The sequence below is a fragment of the Dipodomys ordii genome, unplaced genomic scaffold (assembly GCF_000151885.1).
Source record: "Dipodomys ordii isolate 6190 unplaced genomic scaffold, Dord_2.0 Scaffold152, whole genome shotgun sequence".
NCBI lineage: Eukaryota > Metazoa > Chordata > Mammalia > Rodentia > Heteromyidae > Dipodomys > Dipodomys ordii.
The window spans coordinates 5,862,980-5,887,747 of NW_012267368.1; the positions used below are offsets into that span (position 1 = coordinate 5,862,980).

The window sequence follows — 24,768 nt, forward strand, 5'->3', positions numbered from 1 at the left end:
TAATTTATCTGTGAATCTCTCATAACTGACTTTTGTTCTCATTAGAACTTCTGTGGCAACTGCCAAGCCACTGTCCCTGCCGGGGAGCCTGGACAGTATGAGTCTGTGGCCGGGAAGGTAAGGGGGCTGGCCAAGCGCGTGGACCCAACCCTGCAGACTTCCCCCCTTCAGTTCTGCCCTCTCTCTCCTACAGGGTGACATGGGGCCACGTGGGCCTCCTGGGATCCCGGGAAGGGAGGGACCACAGGTAAGAAGGCTGCTGTGGACTCCCAGTGTGTACATAAAACTCTGTGGACTCAAGGTGTGTAGGAGAAAATACACTATTTTAGTGTCTAAAATACAGTGCTAGTGCCAGTGGCTCATGCCAGTAATCCTAACTACTCAGGAGGCTGAGATCTGGAGATTGTGGTTCAAAGCCAGCCCAGGCAGGAAAGTCCATGAGACTCATCTCCAGTTAACCACCAAAGAACCAGAAGTGGAGTTGTAGCTCAAGTGGTAGAGTGCCAGCCTTGAATGTAAAAGAGCTCAGGGACAGTGCTCGGGCCCTTAGGACTGGCACTGCGCGTGCCCGTGCGCGCGCGCGCGCGCGCGCACACACACACACACACACACACAAAGATATTTTGTGAAATGTAAGATAAAAGGTTTGCAAAGGTTGTTACTGCTTTGCTCCTGGACTCTGTCCATATAGCCCCACAACAAGTTTTTGATAAAGGATTTTTTATGTCATTCCAAACAATAAAAACGGAAGTACTTAGAGCCACTAGCTGAACTGCCTGTCTTTCCAGGGAAGCAAAGGAGAGCGGGGTTACCCTGGAGCACCTGGGGAGAAAGGCGATGAGGTAAGAGGCTTGGGTGAGCAGACTCCTCACCCAATGGACATCCATTTCTCATTCAAAAACAAATTAGAAGCAGGTATTTGAAAGGGGTGGGGTGGGGTGAAAAAGAGAGGAGAAGATGAATGAAGAGGAGGCAGAGGGAAGAAGGCAGTCAAGAATCCAGTGTATACCCTACAGGATAAGGGAGAGTGAGGGAAGGGGTGGGGTGGGAGAGGGATGATGAGAATGTGCAAAGGGGTGAGTGACATGGATCAAGACCCAGTTTATTCATAAACTGCTTTATTAAGTGGCAACTCCTTTGTACAACTACTCAAAAAGTTACTAATGAAACTCAGCCCTGTGGCACATACTAACCTTGGTGTCAGTGCATATAATTATGACAGATGAAGTAGGTTTATTTTTCTGGCTAGATTTGCATTTCACTTTACAAATTGTCGTCATGTGTTATTGTTTCTAATTAATCTTGATTGCTTTCTAGAAAACTTTAAAATCTGTTTTTTTTTCCAAAAGTTAAAAATGAAGGAATGAGAACATTTGTTTTCATCTCTAAATAAAGCATTAAGTCATTTTCCTTTGAAAATAAGAGTGAGCTACTGCTTTCTGCTGAGGGTTTCACTAAGTCCTAGCACAGTGATGGACTTCAGTAGTCCACCACCTTTTAGCTGCCTGCACCTGAGAGAGCTTCAGAAGCAACTGAGAAGGTGACAGCCGAGAGGTCAGCAAATAACTGGGATTCAGGTGTTTTGATAAATGACTAAGTTAACTTCACTAGAAGTTAATTTTGATTCCGCCAGATGCTTTGCTCTCTGGCTGAACTGAGATATTGTTTATATTCTTTACGGCTTTAGGGTGCTTGTTCAGCATACTGTGTGACAAAGAATATCCTTGTCCTTGACGGGCAGTTCCCTTATGCTTCTGCAAATAGTTAAGAACTAACAACCGTCTCCAACTGAATTCCCTATTCCTTGTCTTTTGTGTTTTTTTTAAAGTTGTAACAAAGACAAAAAATTGTTCAGTCCAGTAAGCAACTTAGCAAGTGTCAGTTTGATAATTTTGCTCGGTAGACTGTGTGGTATAAGTTCTAGTAGGACCTTGTATGGTGTGTGTGCATGTATATGCACATGCATGTGTGCTTTTGTGTGCGTGTGTGTGCACACGTGTATGCATTTTGTGTTTGTGTGTGTGTGTTCTGGTCCTGAGACTTGAACTCAGCGCCTGGGCACTCACTGTCCCTGAGCTTTTTTGGCTCAGTTCTGGTGCCCTATCATTTTGAGGTGCAGTTCCACTTCTGGCTTTTTGGTGGTTATATGGAGATAGAAGTCTCAACAGACTTTCCTGCCTGGTCTGGCTTTGAACCATGAACCTCTGATCTCAGCCCCTTTAGTAGGTAGGATGACAGGTGTGAGCCACCGGCACCTGGCTTTATCCTTGTTTTGACATAACAGGAGGACTGTGGATATCCCAGGAGTGACATATTGACTGAATTTCAGTGTTAACTTGTATAAAATATGCTTGTGTTTACACCAGTGCTTCAGATTTGGAAACAAGAAAAATTAGAGCAGAAAGCTAGTGTATACAAGGTAGTTTTTCTATTTTCATGTGGCAGATAACAATTCTAGCTTCATTATGCCAAAATGAGAGGGAGGAAGAAGAGTAAATTCATTAAAGAAAATCCCAGGTACTGAGAGAATTGAAGGAATAATTGACCCCAAGCCTAGGCGAGGACAATGAATCTTTTGTCTCCCAGACAGTTCAACACTAATAAACAATTGTGTGTTCTACTCAGGCTCCAATATTGTGTGAAATTACAGCTTACTGATTTAAGTGAATAAAACTTAACAGGAATTCATATAGGTGTTATCAAGAACTATGCATTTCCAACTGGCCAACAAACTGCTGCTTACCACATGCATTAGCTTTACTCTCACAAAAGCTCAAATGCCTGTTCTTCATGAATAGATGCAAGGGTGGCCACCTCTTTGAAGGTTGCTTCTTTTATTAATATCTTATTTAAAGCCAGTTACCAGTAGTTCATACCTATATCCTAGCTTTTCAAGAGACTGAGATCTGAGGATCATGGTTCAAAGCCAGACCAGGCAGAAAGTCTCCTTGAGACTCTTATCTCCAATTAACCGGAAGTGGAGTTGTAACTCAAAGTGTAGAGGACCAGCGTGAACAAAAGAGCTCAGGGATAGCACTCAGGCCCCAAGACTAACCTCCCCTCCCTCCCCCCCCAAATCATCAATTGAATGTTTCAGAGTTTAGAAGATTGACTTTACTCTTAGATAAGCAGCTGCCCATGTTCTTTTACAGACTGCTGTACAACTCAAGGCAGAATGTACAATATGCTGATAGAACACAGGCCTGTCTCTCCTAATCAGAGAAAATCCTTGCTTGAAATGGAAGTCTTCTGACAATATTTAAGGATAATAATTGATAAAATGTGAAAAATATTGTTAGCCATAAATTATAGCAATAGAAAAAATGAATCTTCTTAGATATGATATGTAAAATCAAAAGATCAAAGCAAGGAATAAAATGAAAATTGTGTGTTCTCAAAATGATTAGACCCATTTTAGTTGGACACATATGCTGAGATTTGTATTTATCTTCTCTAATGACTGTCTTGTCTTCTAGAATTACCTCCTTGCCCATTTTGCATCTGGAGTAATTTTACCCTTATTATAGAATTTCACTTTTCAGAGAGACTGCTGAGAATGTTTTTTTAATCTACGGACTGAGGCTTAGCATTTATTGTAGTCATCATAGGTCAGTTAGCCCCAAGCTTGTAAATTGGACAACCTTAAAACTTACTCAGCATCTCTACACGGACTCACAGTACAGACTAAAACCAGTTTATACTATGCATAAAACTAGTCTCAAAAGTGCATATGCATTTGCATATGTTATAATGTACATGTGGAAATAATTTTTTAAATATGTAGGTATATCAAAATAAAGAAATTTATAGTATAAAATATCGTATCCAAGAACTGAAAATTACCATTCCTAATAGAAAATTTTTTCCTAGCATTTACAAAGTTATAAACTCATAAAATTAATGATGATCAAATAGAAAGTCTCTCTCTCACACACACACTGTGTGCCAATGAGATTATATAATCTTAAGGAAAAATAAGTCTACACTTATTTTTCCAAGTACCAGGGCTTGAACTCAGGACTTTGTACATTTACTCAGCGTGCTTCCTCAGCTGATACTTTGCCACTTGAGCTATACCTCCAGCCCAGATTTTTGCTGGTTAGTTTGGAGATGAAGTATCATAGACTTTTCTGCCCAGGCTGGCTTTGAACAACAATCCTCTGGATATCAGACTCCTGAGTAGGAGACAGGCATGATCCACTTGTGTCCAGCATGGTTTTTTTTGTAAATACAGCACACATGTGATTTAACACAGTATTTATTACATGAGGAATAGGATCTCGGCATGTTCACAGAGATTCTTTACAGTATTTCTCCATAACCTATTGTATAAATAAAACTGAAATAATACAATCTCATTTTATTGGATGGACAGGCTAAGATTTGTCCTTGATCCTGCTCACAGTCTCTAGAACTCTCAGAAACAATTTTTCAGTAATGTCATACCTGGCCACTTCAACTAATCTGTATAATGTATACAGAAATTCATATTGCATAACAGTAAAGGGCACAGGCTTTCCATAATAAAAATACTTGGACAATATAAATCGGATCTTTGCTCAGTAAGAAAAGAACTCTTGAAAGAGCAGAGCTGTTCAGTCTAGAACATGGAATGTTTTGGGCCGTGCTAGACAGTGAACCTGAAGCCTTTGGTGTGCCAGGGCAGTGTTCTGTCACTAAGTTAGGAGAGGAAATACGTACATTTTCATGCGTCTTTCTCCCTTCAGCTAGAACTTGATGCAGTGCATGCTTAACAGGGTATTCACTTGATCTTGATTGTAGAAATTATCTAAATTGATTACAAAGATGTGGAAATGCACAAAAATACTAAATAAGACAGGAATTTTTCCTCTCCCCACTGCCAAGGGCCAGCTGCTGTTTCTATTAACAGACACTTTATCCAGGGCTGCAGTCCAGAGAGCCTCTGGGAACCCAGAAAACTGCCATGGTTAGCAGATTCATCTGATAGCAAGCTCTGACCTGAACTTCCATGGGTCTGCTCTGTTTTTCTACTGTATCAGAAAAACATGTTTTTGCTACAGAAATATTTATATTTATTAGAAAATGCCATAGCCAGTATCATTTCTGGGAATATTTCAGACTCAAAATGTGGTTGAGTGCCATCCCTGAGCAAAAATGCTAACCCAGAGTACAAGGCCTTGAGTTCAAGCCCAGTACTTGCATGCACACGCACACACACACACACACACACACACACACACACACACACACACACACACAGAGCTAGTCACCAAAAAGAAATCTGAACATTCAAAATTTTGGAACATACTGGACACCAAAGTTTCCAAACAAAACCTTGATCTGCTTGTCATGACAAGGCAATAAAAATCACTACCACTCCCATATTTTAGGAAATGCATTTATAATTGTGTAAAGTCCTCGATTCTGCTGCATGTTTGTGGCATTTATTTTTCCGAATTATTCAATGGTTTTCTAAACCATGGTTTCAGTAGTTGTAAAACCTGCTGTCATCCCAGCTCTTGGGAGGCTGTAAGTCAGAGGACCTGTGGTCCTGGCCAATGTGGGCAAAAAATGTGAATCAGAGAACAAAGGCTGGGGTGTACCTCAGGCAGGGTGTCTGTCTAGTAAGTACAAGGTCCTGAGTCCAAAGCCCAGTCCACAGAGAAGGAAAAAGTTGTAAAGTGTTTCATATTATGGGTTTAACTAGTATTCTGTTCTTGGTACACTTGGTAAAGGAACAAAGTTAATTTCATAAATTGCCAGATCTCTCTCTCTCTCTCTCTCTCTCTCTCTCTCTCTCTCACACACACACACACACACAAATCAGCTTTTTTTAATTTTACCTGGTATAATTAGCATTGTTCTACAAACCCAAAGAGGAGAAAGAAAGGAAAGCTATTTACTTTTATACTTAAGCCATAAAAGGATTCCAGACTTAAATTCACCAGTAAACCAATTTCTCCTTCTCATTAGAAGGTAAACTGCAATATGTCATAAAACATAATCTGTTTTTCCACAAGCTGAGTGAAGCTGTAGTATAAACCTGTGTTTCTGTGCTGGCATTCTGCTGGTCTGAACTTCATTTTTGTAGGTTGGTGTGTGGAGTTGTCAGGGACGGGTCACTGCTGTCACACAGAAGGCTGAGCAAGCCACCGCACAGCCTGTCTGAGACTCCAAACAAATGCAGAGTGACCGCCTTTTTGAAAGTGGACATTTACAGTGGCAAGCATCATGTTTCTTGATTAGCTAAAGTATATGTTTAATTCTCAGTAATGAAAACATTTCCTATTTATTATTTACTTAGTATCTTTAAGTAGTTGTACAAAGGATTTTAGTTCATCCTGTGAGTGTGAGTACCTTGCATCTCGATCAGCATCACCCCTTCCGCCATTCTCCCCCAGCTCTCCCACCCCTCCCTCCAGTGACCTGGTCCCATGTTCACGAATGTGCACTGAGTGTCATGACTGCATTCTCCCGCCTCCTCTCTGCATTCGTCTGCCCCTCCCCTTGACCCTACCACTCCTGACAGCACCATCGCAGCTTCCTGCTACTCATTTTGTTAGGCAGAAGTGTAGTTGTTCAAAGGAATCTCATCATAGACACTTTCCTATGTAGACAGACCGTACTTTAGGCAGTCTGTCTGCATGTGTTTGCATATATGTGTGTAATTTAGATCTTCCACGCATGAGGGAAAACCCACTTCCTTTGTCACTCTGAGCCTGACTTACCTCACAACATAACTCTGTGATAAAATTGACCGACTAGCTAAAATGACTGTGCTCTGTAAGGGATTTTTATGGTGGTAACCGTCTCTCCTAGGGTCTCCAAGGAAGCCCGGGCACCCCTGGCACGCCAGGCCCAGCCGGGCCTCCTGTAAGTACTGTCTTAGCCCCACCTGCCGGAGGACTGCCTTACTTTGTCCTCTGGGCCTCAATCCAGAGTGCTGAATGGCTGCCTACAGACAGCCTCACCCTACACCCACACCCATACCTACACCCTCACCCACACCTACCCCCACACCCATGCTCATACCTACACTCTCACCCAAATCTATGCCCACACCTACACCCACACCCATACCTACACCCTCACCCAAACCTATGTCCACACCTACACCTATACCCTCACCCACACCTATACCCACACCTAGACTTACACCCTCAACCACACCTATGCCCACATCTATACCCACACCTAGACCTACACCCTCACCCAAACCTACGCCCACACCTACACCCTCACCCAAACCCCCATACCTACACCTTACCCACAACTTTGCCCACAAATATACCCATACCTACACCCCCACCTATACCCACACCCATACCTACTCCCTCACCCAAACCTATGCCCACATCTACACCCACGCCCATAACCTATGCCCACACCGATACCTACACTGACACCCACAATCCCAGTTCTCACACAGTCACTGCAGGCTTCTTCCAGACCGCAGTGAAAGATGCTGCAGAGACAACAGCAATTAGAGAAGACAGAATGCAAAATATTTGATATTTCTTGACATCAGCCTTCAGAAGAGATGTTCCAACGGCAATACAAGCTGAGAATTTATTTTGTAGGAGAAACAAAATGGAGCGAAGATGACTGAATTTATTTTTGTTCCTATATATAAATTTTTAACACTATCTCAGTCAAAGCTCCTGCTGCTCCCTAAAACACACCATCATGGCCATTGTGTCTTTATGTTGGTTATCCTTTTTATCCTGGTTATCTTTTTTGTGCTGGTTCTGGGTTTTGAACTCAGGGCCTTACTCTTTTTATTTTTTTTTTTGGTCAGTCGTGGGGCTTGAACTCTGGGTCTGGGTGCTGTCACCCAGCTCTTTAGCTCAAGGCTTGTGCTCTACCACTTGAGCCACAGCACCACTTCTGGCTTTTTTTCTGCTTCTGTGGTGCCGAGGAATTGAACCCAGGGCCTCATGAATGCAAGGCAAGCCCTCTACCACTGAGCCACCTTCCCAGCCCCCTCAGGGCCTTACTCTTGAGCCATATTTCTACTTCCAGCTTTTTGCTAATCCATTGAAAATAAGAGTCTCAAGAATGTGTCTTCTCTGGTGTCTTTGAAATGAGATCCTCAGATTTCAGGCTCCAGAGTAGCTAGGGTTACAGGTGTTAGCCAATGGCACATGGCTTTTTTTTTTCTTTTTTTCTTCTTGCACCAGTACCAGAGCTTGAGCTGGTGAACTTGAGCCATACCTCCCGCCCTGGTCATTCTAGCTCCCTAGAAGGGATTTTTTTTTCTTTTTTCACCTGCCAAATGTAGCCATTTACTCAGAGTTTATTCTAGGTGATACTCAAATTCAATTGCAAATAACACAGCTACATTTCAGTTTCAGATTGGCACATATGTTTTTAGTTTAAGTTCGTTGCAAATAATGTGTTTATTGGCTAAATCCAGCCATCTAACACATGCTTCAACTTCTCATCACTTCCCTCCTGAAAATCTTGGTGCGTCTTAAACGTTGAGTAATAAAATCACACGTTTTGTGCCAGTGGTAGGGCCTGAGCTCGGTGCCTTGCATGATTTGCACGGCTTTTTCTCCCAACACTGGCGCTCTACCACTTGAGCCACAGCTCTGCTCCCAGGTTTTGGGCGGTAATTGGGATCGTACACGCTTTCAGCATGTACTGGCTTGAAACCCAGGCCTCATCCCAGCTCCGGAGTGGCAGGGACTCTGGAGTGGGCCACAGGGTCGGGGTTTAAATGGAGTGTGAGGAGCAGCAGGCACCCCCGCTGACTGTTCCCAAAGAGGAACTGGAGTGGATTTCCTTCCCGAGGCTGAGGTCCACAGGACGTCATAGGGGCTGCCATCAGCGGAGGGCGGGCGCCGCGCGGACTCGCTCCGGTCACTTCCTGTGGCCGCCTAGCGAGCACTGTGGGCCGAGCCCAGCACGAAAAGCAGACCCCAAGACCCGCCGGCTTCTCTCCCTGCAGGGCTCGTCGGGGAGGAGCGGACACCCGGGGCCCAAGGGCGCCAAGGTGCGGAGCGTCCCCAGGGAGGGGGGGACAGAGGGCGGGAAGGCGAGCTCATCCTCACATTCGCAACACGCGAGATCGCGGCCTGGCGGAGGTCCGAGCCGCCCGGGGGATGGCGAGCCCAGCAAGGCGTGCGGAACTCGCGAGGCCACTGCCTGGCCTGGCGGAGGCCTGAGCCATCGGGCGGGGGGGGGGGGGGGCGGGGAGGCGGACCCAGCCCGGCGCTGGGAACACGGGAGGCCGCTGCCTGGCAGAGGACCTAGCCACCTGGCGCAGCCCGCAGGGCCCAGGCACCCTCGTCCGCACACGCACGGAGCGGGCCTGGTGCTAAGCCCAGAGAGGCAAGCCCGCCGCGGGGAGGCCGGCCGGACCCCCTCTCTGCTAGGCAAGAACACAGAATCAGAGGCATCCGCAGAATCAGAGTTCCCACATGCATGCCCCAGGGCGGGCCTAGCCCGATGCCCCTACAACTCCTGGAGGCCTCTTCAAATAAACACGCCCTTCCACCCTGCTTTTTTCCTCTCTTTCTGTGTCAGTGCTGGGGCTTGAACTCTGGCCTAAGCCAGCTTTCTGACTCAAGGCTGGCGCTTTACCACTTGCACCACAGCCCCGCTTTTGGCTTCTCGGTGGTTACTTGGAGATGAGCCATGGACGTCCCTGCCTGAACTGGCTTTGAACTGCGATCCTCTGATTTCAGCATCTGAGCCACGGGGATCAGCCGCTGGTGCAGGCTATCTTGCTTCCTTTTTGTTAATAGAGAGTGTCTGTTGACATGAAGCCCGTAATCAAATTTGGGAAGTGTTTTACTGACACTGGACTTTTTATTAACCATTTCTTGCATCGTGACTGAAACTTAAAACATTTGTGAGGCTATAAATGTAAAAGCAATGCAGTTATATACACAAGTGGCTAAAGACTAGAGGCCACAATAGCCCCGTCTCATATTCTGATAGATATTCTATACTCTTAGAAAATGAAAGGAACTACATTTGTCCAGTTTCAACTTTGTTTTACAGAATTCCACTTGCACCTTCCTTTGCTCCTAGGCTGTGTCCATGCAGGGCACCCCTCCTGCCCTGCTCCCCATACCCCTGCTGTGTGTGGTGTCTGACTGGGGTCCAGTACTAAGGAGGGAGCAGTGCCTCAGGCGGATTGTGATTTTCTACTCTGCTCAAATCACATGGCTGTTGCCACTGGTGCCCAAAAGAGGAAGATGGCAGAGGTTAGGCTCTGAGCGAGGGCAACCCCTCTGAATTTGCAGTACCCACTGGAGGGGACCCCAGGCTCTCCCCAGAGGCCCGAGGCTCATGTAGCTCTGTTTAAAGTGAGCCTGGTCCACTAGAGCTCCCTGAGTGAGGATCTGCTTGGGTGTGGGGTGGGCACAGCTGGCACCTACAAACCATTGGCAGGCAGAGGCAAGGGCCATGCCAATCATATCTGCAAGCCCATTAGAAAGGCAGCCAGGTCACAGTGTGTCAGGGATGGCTCCGAGCAGTCAGAGCGGACTTACAGTCATGGAGATGATTTTACATTTGTTTTCCTTGCAGGGAAGCGAGGGCCCCCCTGGGATTCCTGGACCTCCCGGACCTCCTGGACCACCTGTGAGTTCTTTCAGGGTTAAAACTTCACCACCACTGGTTTACTCACAACTTTTCTCACTCTAGATCTCCCAGCACTGTCTCCTGAGATGTTTGCCTGTATATAAATCACAGCCAGTGCCACGTGCAGAGACCACTGGGCCTCTCTAGCTCAGCCCTAATCTGTACTGCTCAGATTTATGTGCCCTGAGCCTCCCCAGGATGGCCTGGGGTCTGGGTGATGGGGAGGCCTTCCAACCTCATCAAGCCTCCCTTGCCTAGAGGGTGCTTAAAAAGCAGAGAGCCTTCCTGGCAAGGTGAGTTGGCTCTTTAAATGTGGCATTATTAATAAAGTTAAAAAATACAGCATTATACTGTGTGTGTTCATCCCCCACATGGTGTCTGAGGCAAGAGGCAATGCATCCAGGGCCCCCTGCTGACTGCAGCTGCCCTGGAGAGGCAGGCCATGGGGATGGTGTTGGAGGACGCAGAGGGAGGATGGGGCCGTGCTCCAAGCCATGTCTGCCTTCTCTGGGGTCAGGCTCGAATCGCAGACCTGCTGAGGTCCATGCCAATCTTGGTTCCTTTCCACTCCTGGGGAATTTTGAAGCCAAAGCAGTAGAAAAAGGGAGTTGTTTTCTGAAAACCGCAGGGTGTGTTAGGATCCTGTGCACACTTGTACATTTTACACACAATAAAGAGATGGACTCTCTACCAAATTTGCTCTGGTAAGTCTTTCTCCTTTGATCAAAAAATCAAGGCAGAACATACTTGGAGTTCAAATTCTAAAATACTCTGTCTTCTCTTCTGGAAGTTAAAAAAAATCAAGGACTCCATTGCAACAATGAGATGTACAAGACGTTATGTTAAAAAATGAACTTTACAACTTTGGTGCTGGGCAGGGAGAGGGGAGGAAGAGATGGGAAAGGATGGTAAGGGGAAACAAAAGAGGAGACAACAATGCTTGATAAGAAATGTACTCATTACCTTGCTCATGTAATTGTAACCCCTCTGTTCGGTATTTTCACACACACAAAAAAATTGAGGTCTCATGTAAGGGCCAGAGGATTTTATAGTGGCTTAAGAAATGCACACTTAGTGGCAAAAATATTTTTTTCCAAGATGTACATTAAGTATATACTCTGAGAAATGTACTCTGAAAAATCTCAGAAGTATTCTTCCTTTAGGATGCAGTATGTATTGTAACAGAACACATGGATGGTTTTCTTCTATGAATGATGTTTTGAAGATGTGCAAACTCTAGTTTCTGAGCACACGAGTGTCATCAATTGGAAACAGTGACATGACAGCTCCTCTGATTTAGCAACTAGAGTGGAGAAAATTATGGAAAGGATAATACACTTTCATAATGGGTTTTAAGGATCCTTTACCCCTTTGCAACATTTCAAAACTGAGGTTTTTCTATGCCATACTGGGTGCCCTGCTCGCCCCTGTGATCCTGGCCACTGAGGCTGAGCTCTGAAAAGCTCAGTTTGAAGGCAGCCCAAATAGAAGAATCTGTGAGACTCTCTTCTCCAGTTGACCAGCAAAAACCTGGAAGTAGAACTGTGCCTCAAATAGTAGAGCATCATCTTTCAGTGAAAAGCCAACCAAGAGCACCAGGCCCTGTGTTCAAATCCCAGTATCAGCCCATAAAACCATTTCCATATGCCGTATTTTCCCCAAATGCTGAAATGTATGATTGTTTAAACTGCAGAATGAGTTGTTTAAGTGTTGATTACTCAGGAATTTTATATTCATGTGTCTCTTATTAGAGGAAGCCCTAAACCTGTTTTTGTGGAAACAGGTTTCACAACACATGGTTGAGAATGAAGCCAGCTTTCTATTTGCCAATTTCTTTTTTTGGGGGGGCGGGGCGGGGGGTCCAGTCATGGGCCTGAACTCTGGGCCTGGGCACTGTCCCTCAGCTCTTTAGCTCAAGGCTAGCACTCTACCACTTGAGCCACAGTGCCACTTCCGGCTTTTTTCTTTTTGCTTATGTGGTGCTGAGGAATCGAACACAGGGCCTCATGCATGCAAGGCAAGCACTCTACCACTGAGTCACCTTCCCAGCCCATGCCTAATTTCTTATTTGGTGTGAAGAGACGGAGCGGTGTTACTCCTACCCCAGCTGCTTTTGTACCCCTGCACTGGCCAGTCCCATGCGAGAGTCACCAGGCTGTGAATACTTAGCACAGATTGACAATTTGAAAGCTGAATTCAGTGAGCAAATACTGCTTTTCCTGTGAATGACTGAGTCTCCTCTGCGAGGCTGACCACAGGTCCTACATGGAAGCGTGTCTGCGCACTTTGCTCACAGGTGCCCTCCCCAATCCCTGCAGCAGCTAATCAAAGAGTATTAAACCACTATCAAAAATAGCATAAGATGGGCTGGGAAGGTGGCTCAGTGGTAGAGTGCTTGCCTTGCATGCCTGAGGCCCTGGGTTCAATTCCTCAGCACCACATAAGAAAAAAGAAAAAAGCCAGAAGTGGTGCTGTGGCTCAAGTGGTAGAGCGCTAGCCTTGAGCTGAAGAGCTGAGGGATAGCGCCCAGGCCCAGAGTTCAGGCCCCACGACTGGACCCAAAAAAAAATAGCATAAAATAAAATAGGAAATAAGTTTTAAGTAAAGGGAGGAGGATGGAGGGGTGACACTGGTCAGGTGTATTGAACACAAACTGACAAGTCGAATTGAAATCCTGTTCAACTACTTAAAGGTGATAAAAGTGGTGTTTTGTTGTTTGTTTGTTTGTTTTAAAAAATGACAGGCTGGGAAGGTGGCTCAGTGGTAAGAGTGCTCACCTCTCAGGCATGAGGCCCTAGGTTCAATTCCTCAGTACCACAGAAGCAGAAAAAGCTGGAAATGGTGCTGTGGCTCTAGTGGTAGAGCACTAGCCTTGAGCTGAAGAGCTGAGGGACAGTGCCCAGGCCTAGAGTTCAGGCCCCATGGACCAACCAAAAAATAAATAAATAAAATATATTGTACTGTGAACAAACAGGACCATCACCATCCTGTGATGGAAGGTGGAAATGCTACAATAACCCTGACTCTCCTCTCTCCCCAAGGGTGTGTACTTCAGCGACAGCAACGGCATGGGCAGCTTGTATAAAATCCAGGTATTGACAAGTGTGATGTGAGATGATTTCCCAGCTAGGTTGGCCATCCATTCTTATCCTCGTCCTCCTCTTCTTTTTAAGGGAGGCGTGAATGTTCCCAGTTTTCCAGGACCACCTGGCCCCCCGGTGAGTCTTATCTTTTCTCTCCTAGCATACCTCTATGTACAAGTAGCCAATAACCAGTATTACAAAAGGAGGGAAGAAGTAAAACCAATTGTAATGAAACTGAGAAAATAACAGCCATAGTAATGGACACAATTTAGTATAGTGTTTTTACTTATAAGTCCTTGTGCAAACAGTTCTTGTCAGGTTGTCAGGCAGTCTAGTCAAGTGGTTTCTTAACCTTCACTTTCAAATCCAAACTAGCAAAAGCAAACCTTGGCAAATACTCTTAAACTAAGCATTAAAACATGTTGGACAAAAATGCCTCGTATTCTCATAATTGTGTTTGTCACTATTTAAAAATGATCTCACATGTATTTCTTACAGGGTCCAAAAGGGGATCTTGGCCCAGTGGTATGTATGCTTCCATGCTTGGTGTCATTTACCAAATAGATCTTTACATAGTTGAAAGATGAGCATCAGGCAAAGAGGCCCTGCCTCCTTGACTACTGAGAGAGACAGAAGCCACCAACCACAGACACGCCTGCTATGTTGGATTGTTCTCCCTCCCTTCCTTTCTCTCTCCCTCCCTTTTACTTTGTTTTATTATCTTTAAGTAGTTGTACAAAGGAGTTGCCACTTAACAAAGCAGTTTGTGAATGCAATGAGTCTTGATCAATGTCATCCCTTTCAACTCTCTTACCCCCCCCCCAATCCACCCCTTCTCTTAACTCTTCTAGACTGTGTAAACATACACTGGATCCTTGACTGCCTGTGTGCTTTATTGTTAAGATTCATTAGTTGCAACGTCACTGTCCTTGAGCTTTGTCTCTTTCTCTTAGCGTGTTTGTAAAATCATACAATGGAGGTTGGTGCATATAAAACCCCTGATAACTAGTACACTTGGCTTCTTTTGAGGACTGATTCAGCTTCAAGTAGATCTTGGAAAAGAAATCCTCCTGAGACAGAAATTCCTTAATTTGTCTGACATCTGACAGACAAGAAGGAAGGCACTGTCTTTTCTTTGAATGTCTGGAGCAGTTATTCTGTTCCCAGAATAATGTATGCTCTTATTCCAGGCTCGTGAGGAGGAATGCATCCTGAGGTTCACACTCAGCCTGAGGGAGGCAGAAGGGGCATGTCCTCCATGACCTCCCAAGGGAACAGAGTGCTCACTGTTCTCAGCATCTCTCCACCCACCAAATCCAATCAGATTCTCTTTGATCTCTGGCATTTTTTTTTTTTTTTTTGCCGGTTGTGGGGACCTGAACTCTGGGCCTGGGTGCTGTCCCTTGGCTCTTCAGCTCAAGGCTAGCGCTCTACCACTTGAGCCATAGTGCCACTTCTGGCTTTTTCTGCTTATGTGGTGCTGAGGAATCGAATCCAGGGCCTCAGGCATGCAAGGCAAGCGCTCTACCACTGAGCCACCTTCCCAGCCCATGATCTCTGGCATTTTTTCCTGCCACTTTTCCTTTTCAAGCTTATGTTCCATCCTTCCTGTTCTTTTTGTACATCTGTTTAGCCTTTCGGTATAAACTTAAAACTCAGATGTATCTGAAGCTGAAATAAGCTTTGAAACTACTTTCTACTGGCACTGGAGGAAGCATAAAGTGCTACAAGTTATAAACGCTATGGATAAATATCAGACCAGCAAATAAATGAGCTAGAAAAAGCTCATCTATAAATTCCATATCAACCTCTGTTTTTGAGAGTTTTTATTTTTGTTGTTAGTTTCATTGTGCCAGTACTGGGGCTTGAATGCAGGGTCCGGGTGCTGTCCCTTTTGTGAGGAAAGATCAAGCAGAGGAAAGGAAATAAGACCCCAGAGAGCACATCAGCATTTAATCACTGCTAAAGAGGGGCCACATAGCACTGAGAAGAGTCCAGGATGATACGGGGCGAGAGGGTGGGGTGTGGGGTCAGATGCCATTGGCTTTGAGGTTTGGATTTGGAATGTCCTTGTGGTTGTAGCAGAGGGCCCTGTTTAGGGCCTGTGACGTCTTTGCAGATCTGGCAGAAGGCCCTGTACCTTCAGACATCTCTGAAAACAGCTCAAGGCTGGGGGTTCTGATGAGATTCTGGGGGCATTGCAGGGCGCCCCCTTGGGGAAGGGTGGTGAGTAGGCCCTGGGAGCAGCACCGAGTTAGGAGAACAAAGCAGAGTCCCACTGCCATGGCTTTGCTTCACTCAAGGCTGGTATTGTACCACTTGAGCCGCACCTCCATTTCTTCTTTGGGGCAGTTAAATCAGAGTCTCACAGACTTTTCTGCCTCGGGTTGGCATCAAACCACAATCCTCATATCCCAGTTTAGAAGGCTGATGTTCCACCATTTAAGCCACAGCATCAGTAGATGATAAGTGTCTCATGGACTTTTCTTATCAGACTGGCTTCCAATCACCATCCTCAGATCTCAGCCTCCTGAGTAGCTAGGATTACAGGTGTGAGCCACCAGCTCACATATCCAGTAGTCCCAGTATTTCTAATCTGAGTAAACTTGTATAGGGAAACATTACCCTTAAGTGAACTTAATATCTGAGAATCATTCTGTTCCTTTGATAGTCAAAATATAAGTGATTATATATGATCATGTGATCATAGATGTGATCATGTAATCACATGATCCGTGCATTATGCTAATATAAGTATTAACCTCTTTCAAATAAACAATGCCTCCTTTTTATAATTTTAATTTTCGGATGGTTGTACAAAGAGATTACAGTTTTACATTCAAGCCTTGCCTGCTCCACCTCCAGCCCCTTCCCTGCCAGTCCTGTCCCACCCAGGCTGCCACTCCTTTGTCTCACCTGTGCACTGAGTGTTGAGACTGTTCACCCACAGTTCCTTCTGCATTGACCCCTTCTCTCTGGATTCCTTCACTCGTTTTCCTTCACTTTGTTGAAGCGTCTGTGGCTTGATCAAAAGGTGGCCTTCTAAAGATGGAAAAGCAAAGCATTCTTTTATTTTGTCAGCGACTCGGGCTTTTTCACAGACCCTGAAGCAGCATAGAATTGGAACAGCTTAACAGTTACAGTGAGGACTGACAGGATGCATATAGTGTGCATTTACAAATGATTTCTGAGGCCTTAGGACCCCCAGTGATGATGTTCCATATCCAGAAGTCTGTAATAAAAATGTAAATGCAAGTGGGAGTTAGGGCCTTGATAAGATTTTTGAAAGTAGATTGAAATTGTATTGCAAAAATACATTTATGGAATGCAATTTAAAAGTCCACTTTTCTATATGATTATGTTTAAATCACTTAGTGTCCTAAGAAAAATATTTGCAGTTAATAGCAGTTCATTAATAAGAAAGAATCAAATAACTCCCCAGGTCTCCTCTGCCGCATCTATATGTTTACAACTAGTCATTCTTTGACCAAGGTTTTCCAGATGTGTTCCTGGAAAGCCTCTGGGCTCCAGTAGCTTGGGACCTGTCACAGGAGATCTGCCTCTGCAGATGCAGAAATGGCTAAAGAATGAGAAACTCTGCTTTCAGAACGCCAAGCTCAGTCTCTTCTTCTCCCTCTCCATTTCTCCTGGGTTTTGAAGTCAGGGCCTCATGCTTTCTAGGCCGGTGCTTTACCTCTTGAGCCATACTTGCAACCCCTCACTCACTTAGAAATTTAAGGCTATTCCCTGGTAATCTGCTACACTGAGGCACCTCACAAGTTGGCCAACTTTGTTACCTTCCACCCCTTCATCATCCCTTCATTCTAGTTGCTGTTAGAGTTATCAATGACTACAACAATGCATTCTGATTAAGTTCCTAACCAGGAAATATATCCCCACTTTTCTGGAGAGTGGCCCTTTTACTTTGATATGAAAGTTTGAGCTCAGGGCCTTGTGATGGCTCAGGCACTATCAGCACCTGAGTCATGCTACACACACATACACATACCCCTTTTTACTTCGGTCATGTCAGGGGGGGTCTTGTTTTTGTGTGTTTGTGTGTGTGTATGTGTGTGTGTTTGTGTGTGTGTGCCAGGCTAGCCTGGGCCCCTTTCCACTTTGGTCATGTCGGTGGGGTTTGTGTGTGTCTGTGTATGTGTGTGTGTGTGCATGCCAGGCCAGCAGTCACATTGGTGGAGTCTCTTGGGTGTGCCAGGCTGTCCTGGGCTGTTATTCTTCTATTTTTGCTTCCCACAAAGCAGGGATGACAGGTGTGCACTTCCACATCCAGCTGCTTATTGATACTGACTTGGAGATGACTTACTGGTCTCACCCCAACTTTCCTCTTAACCATCCTGATTTCTACATCCTGAGTAGCAAGGATTATAGGCATCAGCTCACATGCACATATAAGAACAGTTTTCATTGTCAAACTACTTTCAGACTATCTCACACTATCATATACCAAATGCAATAATACATTGCTTGAAAATAGCACATTCCACCAGGCACGGGTGACTCATGCCTGTAATCTTACCTACTTCAGAATCTGAGATCTGGAGAGTTGAGGTTTGAAGCCAGCCTGGGCAGAAAGTGAGGCTCTGTCTCCAAAATAACTAGAATAAAACAAATTTGGAGGCAGGGGTCAAGTAGTAGTGAACTAGTCAAGTAAGCATGAGGCCTTGTATTCAAACACCAATATTGTCAAATAAACAAAGGAAGGACAAAATTAACAAGGTTTAAGAAACAAAGAACTTCCACTTATCTGGTTGAATAACCCCATGCTGCTGATTACATATATGGTATACATGTGCATACCGGAGGGAAACCAGGAAGACAACACAGAACTAGAGGGAATCAGGGAAAACATAGAACAGGGGGACCCATCAGCTGCACTGGACATTGATCAAAATGAACTAAGCAACTCAATGGCAGGATGGGAGGGAGGGAATGAGTGGGAAAGAGGGAACAGCTGACACTATGCAAAACAAAAGAAATACATATATCACCCAATGTAGAAGAAATAACTGTATTGCAAAGCTCATAGAACTCATAAATGTTATAAACCACGATAGACAATTTGCCCCATGAAAGTTAGAATGTGTTTGTGACTTTAAGCATAACTATCCCACAATACTGTGAAATTTGGGAAATTATGTAATCACTTGATCACAATAAAGAGTTTGAAAAAAAAGTAAGGAAGGGAACAGAGCAAACCACTTACTTGTTAAATTATAAATCAACAAGAAGCTAGACAGTGTTAGAATGAGGAAAAAAATATTTGCTTGTAAACCAACTCCTGAAATCCTTTGATCACAGCCACTGCCCTCTCTGGTTTTATTTAACAGGGAGAGCCTGGTGCCATGGGGTTGCCAGGACTGGAAGGATTTCCAGGTGCAAAGGTAAGCACAGAGGTACAAAGGAGCCCATTCAGCCTTTGGAGGTGGGGGAAGCAGTGACAGATTGACAGACAAACAGGAGGAGAAAGAGGGAGTTGAAGTGCTGCATAATATCTTTAAACAGCTAGAGGAAAGGGGCCCTAGGTAGCATCGTCAGTAGCTGCTAGGAAAGCCAGGGGCGGGAGAAGAGATGAATATATGGAAAGATAGACTGTGATACTGGGGGTTGACCTCATGACCTAGAAATACATCTTTAATATAGTCCATTCTAAAAGTTTATTTCTCTTTTTTATCCTTTTATTTCACTTTTGTACACAAAATGTTACTTTTGTTTGGACTAACAGATTCTAGCTCTTTCATAGCTTTATTTATTTATTTAGTACTGGTACTGGGGCTTGAAGTCAAGGCCTAAGCACTGTCTCTTAGCCTTTTTATTCAAATCTTGTGCCCTACCACTTAAGCCACAGCTCCACTTCCAGCTTTTATGGTGGTTCATTGGAGATAAGAGTCTTACGGACTTTCCTTCCCAGGCTGGGAGGAATTGAACTGTGATCCTCAGATCTCAGCCTCCTGAACAGCTAGGATTACAGGCATGAGCCACCAGTGCCTGGCTTTTAAAAATATTTCATACCATTTTTATCTTTTGTAACTCATGTGGAACTTATATGAGACATGATACAGAGAGAGAAATTAGACACTTTGAGGGAAGTTATCCAGTTATTTATGTATCCATTTAATGATACGAGTCTTTCTTTACTAAAATCTTATTATGAATACTGGCTTGCTTCTGAGATTTACGTTTTATGAAGGTGGAGTACTGCTTAACCTTCTGCCAATAGTCCCTCATTTTAATTCTTGTGGCCTTATTACATGTTTATATATTAATAGTACTACTGTCTATTATTTAACTTTTATTATTTTATTATGCCAAAAATCTTTTATATCTTTTGCTCAAACTGCAATTGTGTAACCATTTTATTAACTTTATATTCAGACTGTAATGACACTTTCACTACCCATCTTATCTCCAAGAACAAAGCATATCTTTAATTTAACTAAGTCTTCTATACCCCTCAGTGAAGCCCTGAAGTTCCTTTTTGGTGTGGGTCTGCCCCAGCAAGGTTGCATTGCATTGCCCCACATGTAATCATCAGAAAGCTCAGCGGCGTCAGCTCTGCTTGACAAGGACTCTGTTTCTCCACAACTAGCTGATTGGATGAGGAATAAGACAAATGGAATTCTAATTCTGTTTCATCCTGCATCCAATGAGGCAAGCACAGGAAACAGCTTCAGCTGACTCATGTGCTTAATCTTTCAAGAAATGGTTTGTTTGAATCATTTTATAGAATAAAATAATGACTACTTTTAACTGTATGGATGTATCAGATCTTACTAAACAGGTCACAGACTCATCATAATACTTTTTTTTATTTTAACTATTATTTATTTTGGTTGCAGTGGTGAAAATGAAAATACAGCCAGTTTAGTGAGACCCTTTGTTGATTTCCTGCCTAGACTCTAGTTTCATGTCAGCTTATTAGTATTTATCAAATTCAAACCAAAGCTTTACCAAACATGAACTGTATTTGACGATTAGCTTTATAAACAAATACTTCAGCAATTCCATTTTAAGTGGCATTTTAAACTTTTAATCCCCACAGGGAGATCGAGGCCCAGCTGGGCCACCAGGAACAGCCGGGGCATCGGTGAGTCCACACAAATGCACTTTACATTACCGCTAAAGGTGAACTGTGTGCACACCTTGAGCCACCAATCGCCACAACTCCACTGGCATTAGGCTCCTGGAGTCTCTGGTTTAAAAACTACAGATCTCTCCGAAGTTAAGAATGCTATCTGTGTGTGTGTGTGTGTGTGTGTGTGTTCACCTGTGTGTGCAAACACACAGGCCAGTACCAGGACTTGAACTCAGAGCTCCCACTTCCTGCTTTTTGCTGTCACTTGGAGATAAGAGTCTCAGGGATTTTTCTTCTCAGCTAGGATTCCAACCTCTATTATCAGGGGTCTTAGCTTCTTGAATGGCTAGTATACAGGTGTGAGCCCCCCAGTGCCTAGCAACAATGCTGTTCCGTTTCCACATTAAGAATGTTGTTTCTTGGTTTGGGTTTTTGTTTGTTTGTTTGTTTTTTGGGTTTTTTTGCCCCATCGGGGACCCACATTCGTGTGTGCTCTGCTCTGAACACTTCCCTCCGATCTGCTTGTGTTTTGAGGTTTCTGCCGTCCTGGGCCGTCCCTTCAAGTTCCTGTATAATAGGAGCTTCTTCCCATGTGAGGGGGCTGTCACCCCAGGCCAGCCCCACCCCACCCCAGCCTGGGACACCCTCCCACACCGGGGCCTGGGCCCCTCCTCCTGCCCAGGCCCTCGTAACACCTGCTCCCAAACCAGTCCTTCACTCCCTGGTCATTTTGCTGCCCTCTGGGGCCAGTGCTTTAATCTCACCACCGTCTTTTCCAGGGAATGGAAAGCATTGGGAAGGCTGAGTTGCTTCTCTGAGCTGGGGTCCTTCTGATCTTCATTCCTGAGGCTTTAATTAAAACTTATGGCCATGCTTGATGACTCAGAGGTCATTGACCTTTTGGTGGTGCTCTGGGCAGGCGGGCAGGCCCAGGGTACGCATGTCAGGAAAGTCTGCAGAACCACCAGCTAGGGTTGTAGAACTATGAGAAAGATGGGGAAGGGCCCCACCCAGCCCCCCTCACACCTGCCTACCTCCCACCTTCCTACCTCACCTCCTGCCATCCTGCCCCACCCCCTGCCTCACCCAAAGTCCCACTGTGGCCAACACCATCTCCCACCAACCCAGTCCTGAAAGGAACAGTAGCCCCCACCTTACTCCTTTTATATACCAAGTCAAGTAGCAGAACAGAAAACCCCATCACTTTATCTTTTACTGAGAATGGCATCCTTTATTGAATTTGTTCAGCTCCAAATAATAATTTGTATGAGACTAAAAGTTAAAAATGAACTTTTTTAACAAGTGTGTGTGTGTGTGTGTGTGTGTGTGTGTATCCAGTCCTGGAACTTGAACTCATGGTTTGGGCAATATCCTTGAGCTTTTGTCACTCGGGGCGAACATGCTACCACTTGAGCCACAGCTCCACTTCAGGCTTTTTGATGGCTGGTGCATTGGAGATAAGATTCTCAAGGACTTTCTTGCCCAGGCTGGATTTGAACTGTGATCCTCAGATCTCAGTCTCCTGAGTAGCTGGGATGACAACAGTGAGCCACCAGCGCCTTTCTTCTCCATGGTGGACTACATGTTAGATGGTGGCTTATCCCCCACTCCCCTCCTCACAGCACTTTTAGGATTCTGTTTCTGGAATTGTCCTTAGATCATCTTGGTAAGCCATTCTTGTTTACACCCTCATTCTGCATCCGTGTGATCTAGTGAAGCTTAATTTCCCCAGTCTCACCACAGTGTGAGTACAAAGCTCTTTTTGATAAGTGTCAGTTCTGGGGCTTGAACTCAGGGCCCTGTTGCTCTCGCTTGGCCTGTTGCTCATAGCTGGCACTCTACCACCTGAATCACACCTCCAGCTTGACTCTTTGCTGGCTAATTGGAAATCGTCTCTCTCAGACTTTTCTGCCTGGCTGGATTTCAAATATATATTGTTATTACTATTTTTATCTTCAAATAGTTGTTCAAAGGGATTTCAATTCAGCATGTCCAGCTGACTTTGCCACACCATCGCATGTTAAATGGGGAGACAGATGGGCCCTGGGGTGCTCGCCTGCAGCCCAGATGTTCAGGAGGCCGATGCCTGAGCATGTGGTTTGAAACCAGCCTGGTTAAGAAGTCTGTGAGACTCTTACCTCCAGTTGACCAGCCAAAAGTGGGCAGTGGAGGTGCAGGAAGCTGTCTCCTGATGTCTCTTTCTGCTTTGCTTCACCAGGGAAAGCCCGGCCGTCCAGGTCCACCAGGAGCCCCCGGCGAGCCGGTGAGTGGCCAAGAACCTCTGTTGCGGGCATACCGTGTCAGAGAACTGCCAGCCATTGATGTGTTCTGGGGACACCCTTACAGGGCCAGAGAGGACCCATGGGAGATGTGGGCTTCCCTGGACCGGAGGGGCCCGTGGGAAAGCCGGTGAGTACCGCCTGCCTGCCCAATGGGTTCTAGCATCCCCTCCCCCTGCCCGTCTCTGGAAATTGCCAGGCTTAGAAAGAAGTAAGAGCACTTCTGACAAATGGACAGGCAAGGGGGGAGTCCCTGTGTTGTGTCTTTATGTTTCACTCAGTAGTGGACAAGGATGGATTGCAGTGAAGGAAAGTTGGCCAATTCCTTCAGTCTCAGTATTCTTAGCAGAGTTAAAAAATAAAATGGTGGGGCTGAGGGTGTAGCTTAGTGGTAGAATGCTTGCCCAGCATGCATGAAGCCCTGGGTTTCATTCCTCAGTACCACATACAGAGGAAAAGCCAGAAGTGGCACTGTGGCTCAAGTGGTAGAGCACTAGCCTTGAGCAAAAGAAGCTCAGGGACAGCGCACAGGCCCGGAGTTCAAGCCTCAGGATTAGCAAAAATAAATAAATAAAATGGCCTGTCACATCCTAGAACAGAAAGTGAAAGACCCAAAGACAACAGCCCTAGGAATCTGCGAGGGAGGCAGAAGCTCTTCTCTCCAGTCCCTTCCCTTCTACCCGGCCTGCTCCACTTTATGGGTCACCATTGCCCTGATGGTTGTTCCTGGCCCAGTGTCCTGACATGAGGGCTGTGTTCAGTCACGCCCTGCTCTGCAGTGTGTATCTGCTGCATGGTGTGTATCTGCTTCATGGTGTGCATCCGCTCTGCAGTGTGCATCTGCTGCATGGGGTGCATCCACTGCATGGGGTGCATCCGCTGTATGGTGTGCATCTGCTTCATGGGGTGCATTGGCTCTGTGGTGTGCATCTACTCTATGCATCTGCTGTGTGGTGTGCATCTGCTGCGTGGTGTGCACCTGCTGCTTGGTGTGCATCCGCTCTGTAGTGTACACTTGCTCTGTGCATCTGCTGTGCCCTGTGCATCTCCTGGCTGCCACTTGTGAAGAAGGAGCCTGGTGGGAGGGAGGGCCTGGCCCTGAGCCTGACACACCCTACCTCTTTTTGCAGCATAGGACAATACTAGGGCTAAAGCTGGTGCCCATGGGTGTTAGGAAAGTCTCTACTACCAAGCCTTTCCTGTAGCCTTTCTATGTTCCAGTTCTTTTCCAGTTAGGGTCTTGAGTGTTTTCAAGGCTGGCCTAAAACCACAGTCTTTCTAGCTATCCCTCCTGGGTAGCTGGGATTACAGACAGGGCCCCATTGTACCAAGTTTATCTGGTTAAGATGGGGTCTTATTAATATTTTTTCTGTCACTAGGACTTGACCTCAGGTCCTGGGTACTGTTCCTTATCTTTGTCACTAAAGGCTGGTGCTCTACCACTTGAACCACAGCTCTACTTCTGGCTTTTTGCTGGTTAATTAAGAGTCTCACAGGCTTTGTTGCCTGGGCTGGATTCAAACCTCAATCCTCAGATCTCAGCCTCCTGAGTAGTAGGATTACTGGTGTGAGCCATCAGTGAAAGGGAAGGGGAGACATGGTTCCAGAAGAATTGTATTCAGTACCTGATTCATGTACCTATCACTCCTCTGTATATCAAGTCTACAGTAACAATAAAAATAAAAGTAAATCTTTAAATAAAAAAGGTCAGGGAATCAGGAGAAAAGTAAATGGG

At 45.2% G+C, this 24,768-nt stretch overlaps 1 protein-coding gene across 1 annotated transcript in view; it reads left to right on the forward strand.

The window, feature by feature from the left end:
• Col19a1 (collagen, type XIX, alpha 1) overlaps positions 1-24,768 on the forward strand; it is a 223,976-nt gene that overhangs the window by 186,773 nt on the left and 12,435 nt on the right. The window contains exons 27-39 of the mRNA XM_013032266.1: positions 46-117; positions 194-247; positions 789-842; positions 6,802-6,855; positions 8,936-8,980; positions 10,525-10,578; positions 13,620-13,670; positions 13,752-13,796; positions 14,160-14,186; positions 19,010-19,063; positions 20,722-20,766; positions 22,973-23,017; positions 23,101-23,163. Coding sequence (XP_012887720.1) covers positions 46-117; positions 194-247; positions 789-842; positions 6,802-6,855; positions 8,936-8,980; positions 10,525-10,578; positions 13,620-13,670; positions 13,752-13,796; positions 14,160-14,186; positions 19,010-19,063; positions 20,722-20,766; positions 22,973-23,017; positions 23,101-23,163 — 663 coding nt within the window. The remainder of the gene's footprint in view (positions 1-45; positions 118-193; positions 248-788; positions 843-6,801; positions 6,856-8,935; positions 8,981-10,524; positions 10,579-13,619; positions 13,671-13,751; positions 13,797-14,159; positions 14,187-19,009; positions 19,064-20,721; positions 20,767-22,972; positions 23,018-23,100; positions 23,164-24,768) is intronic.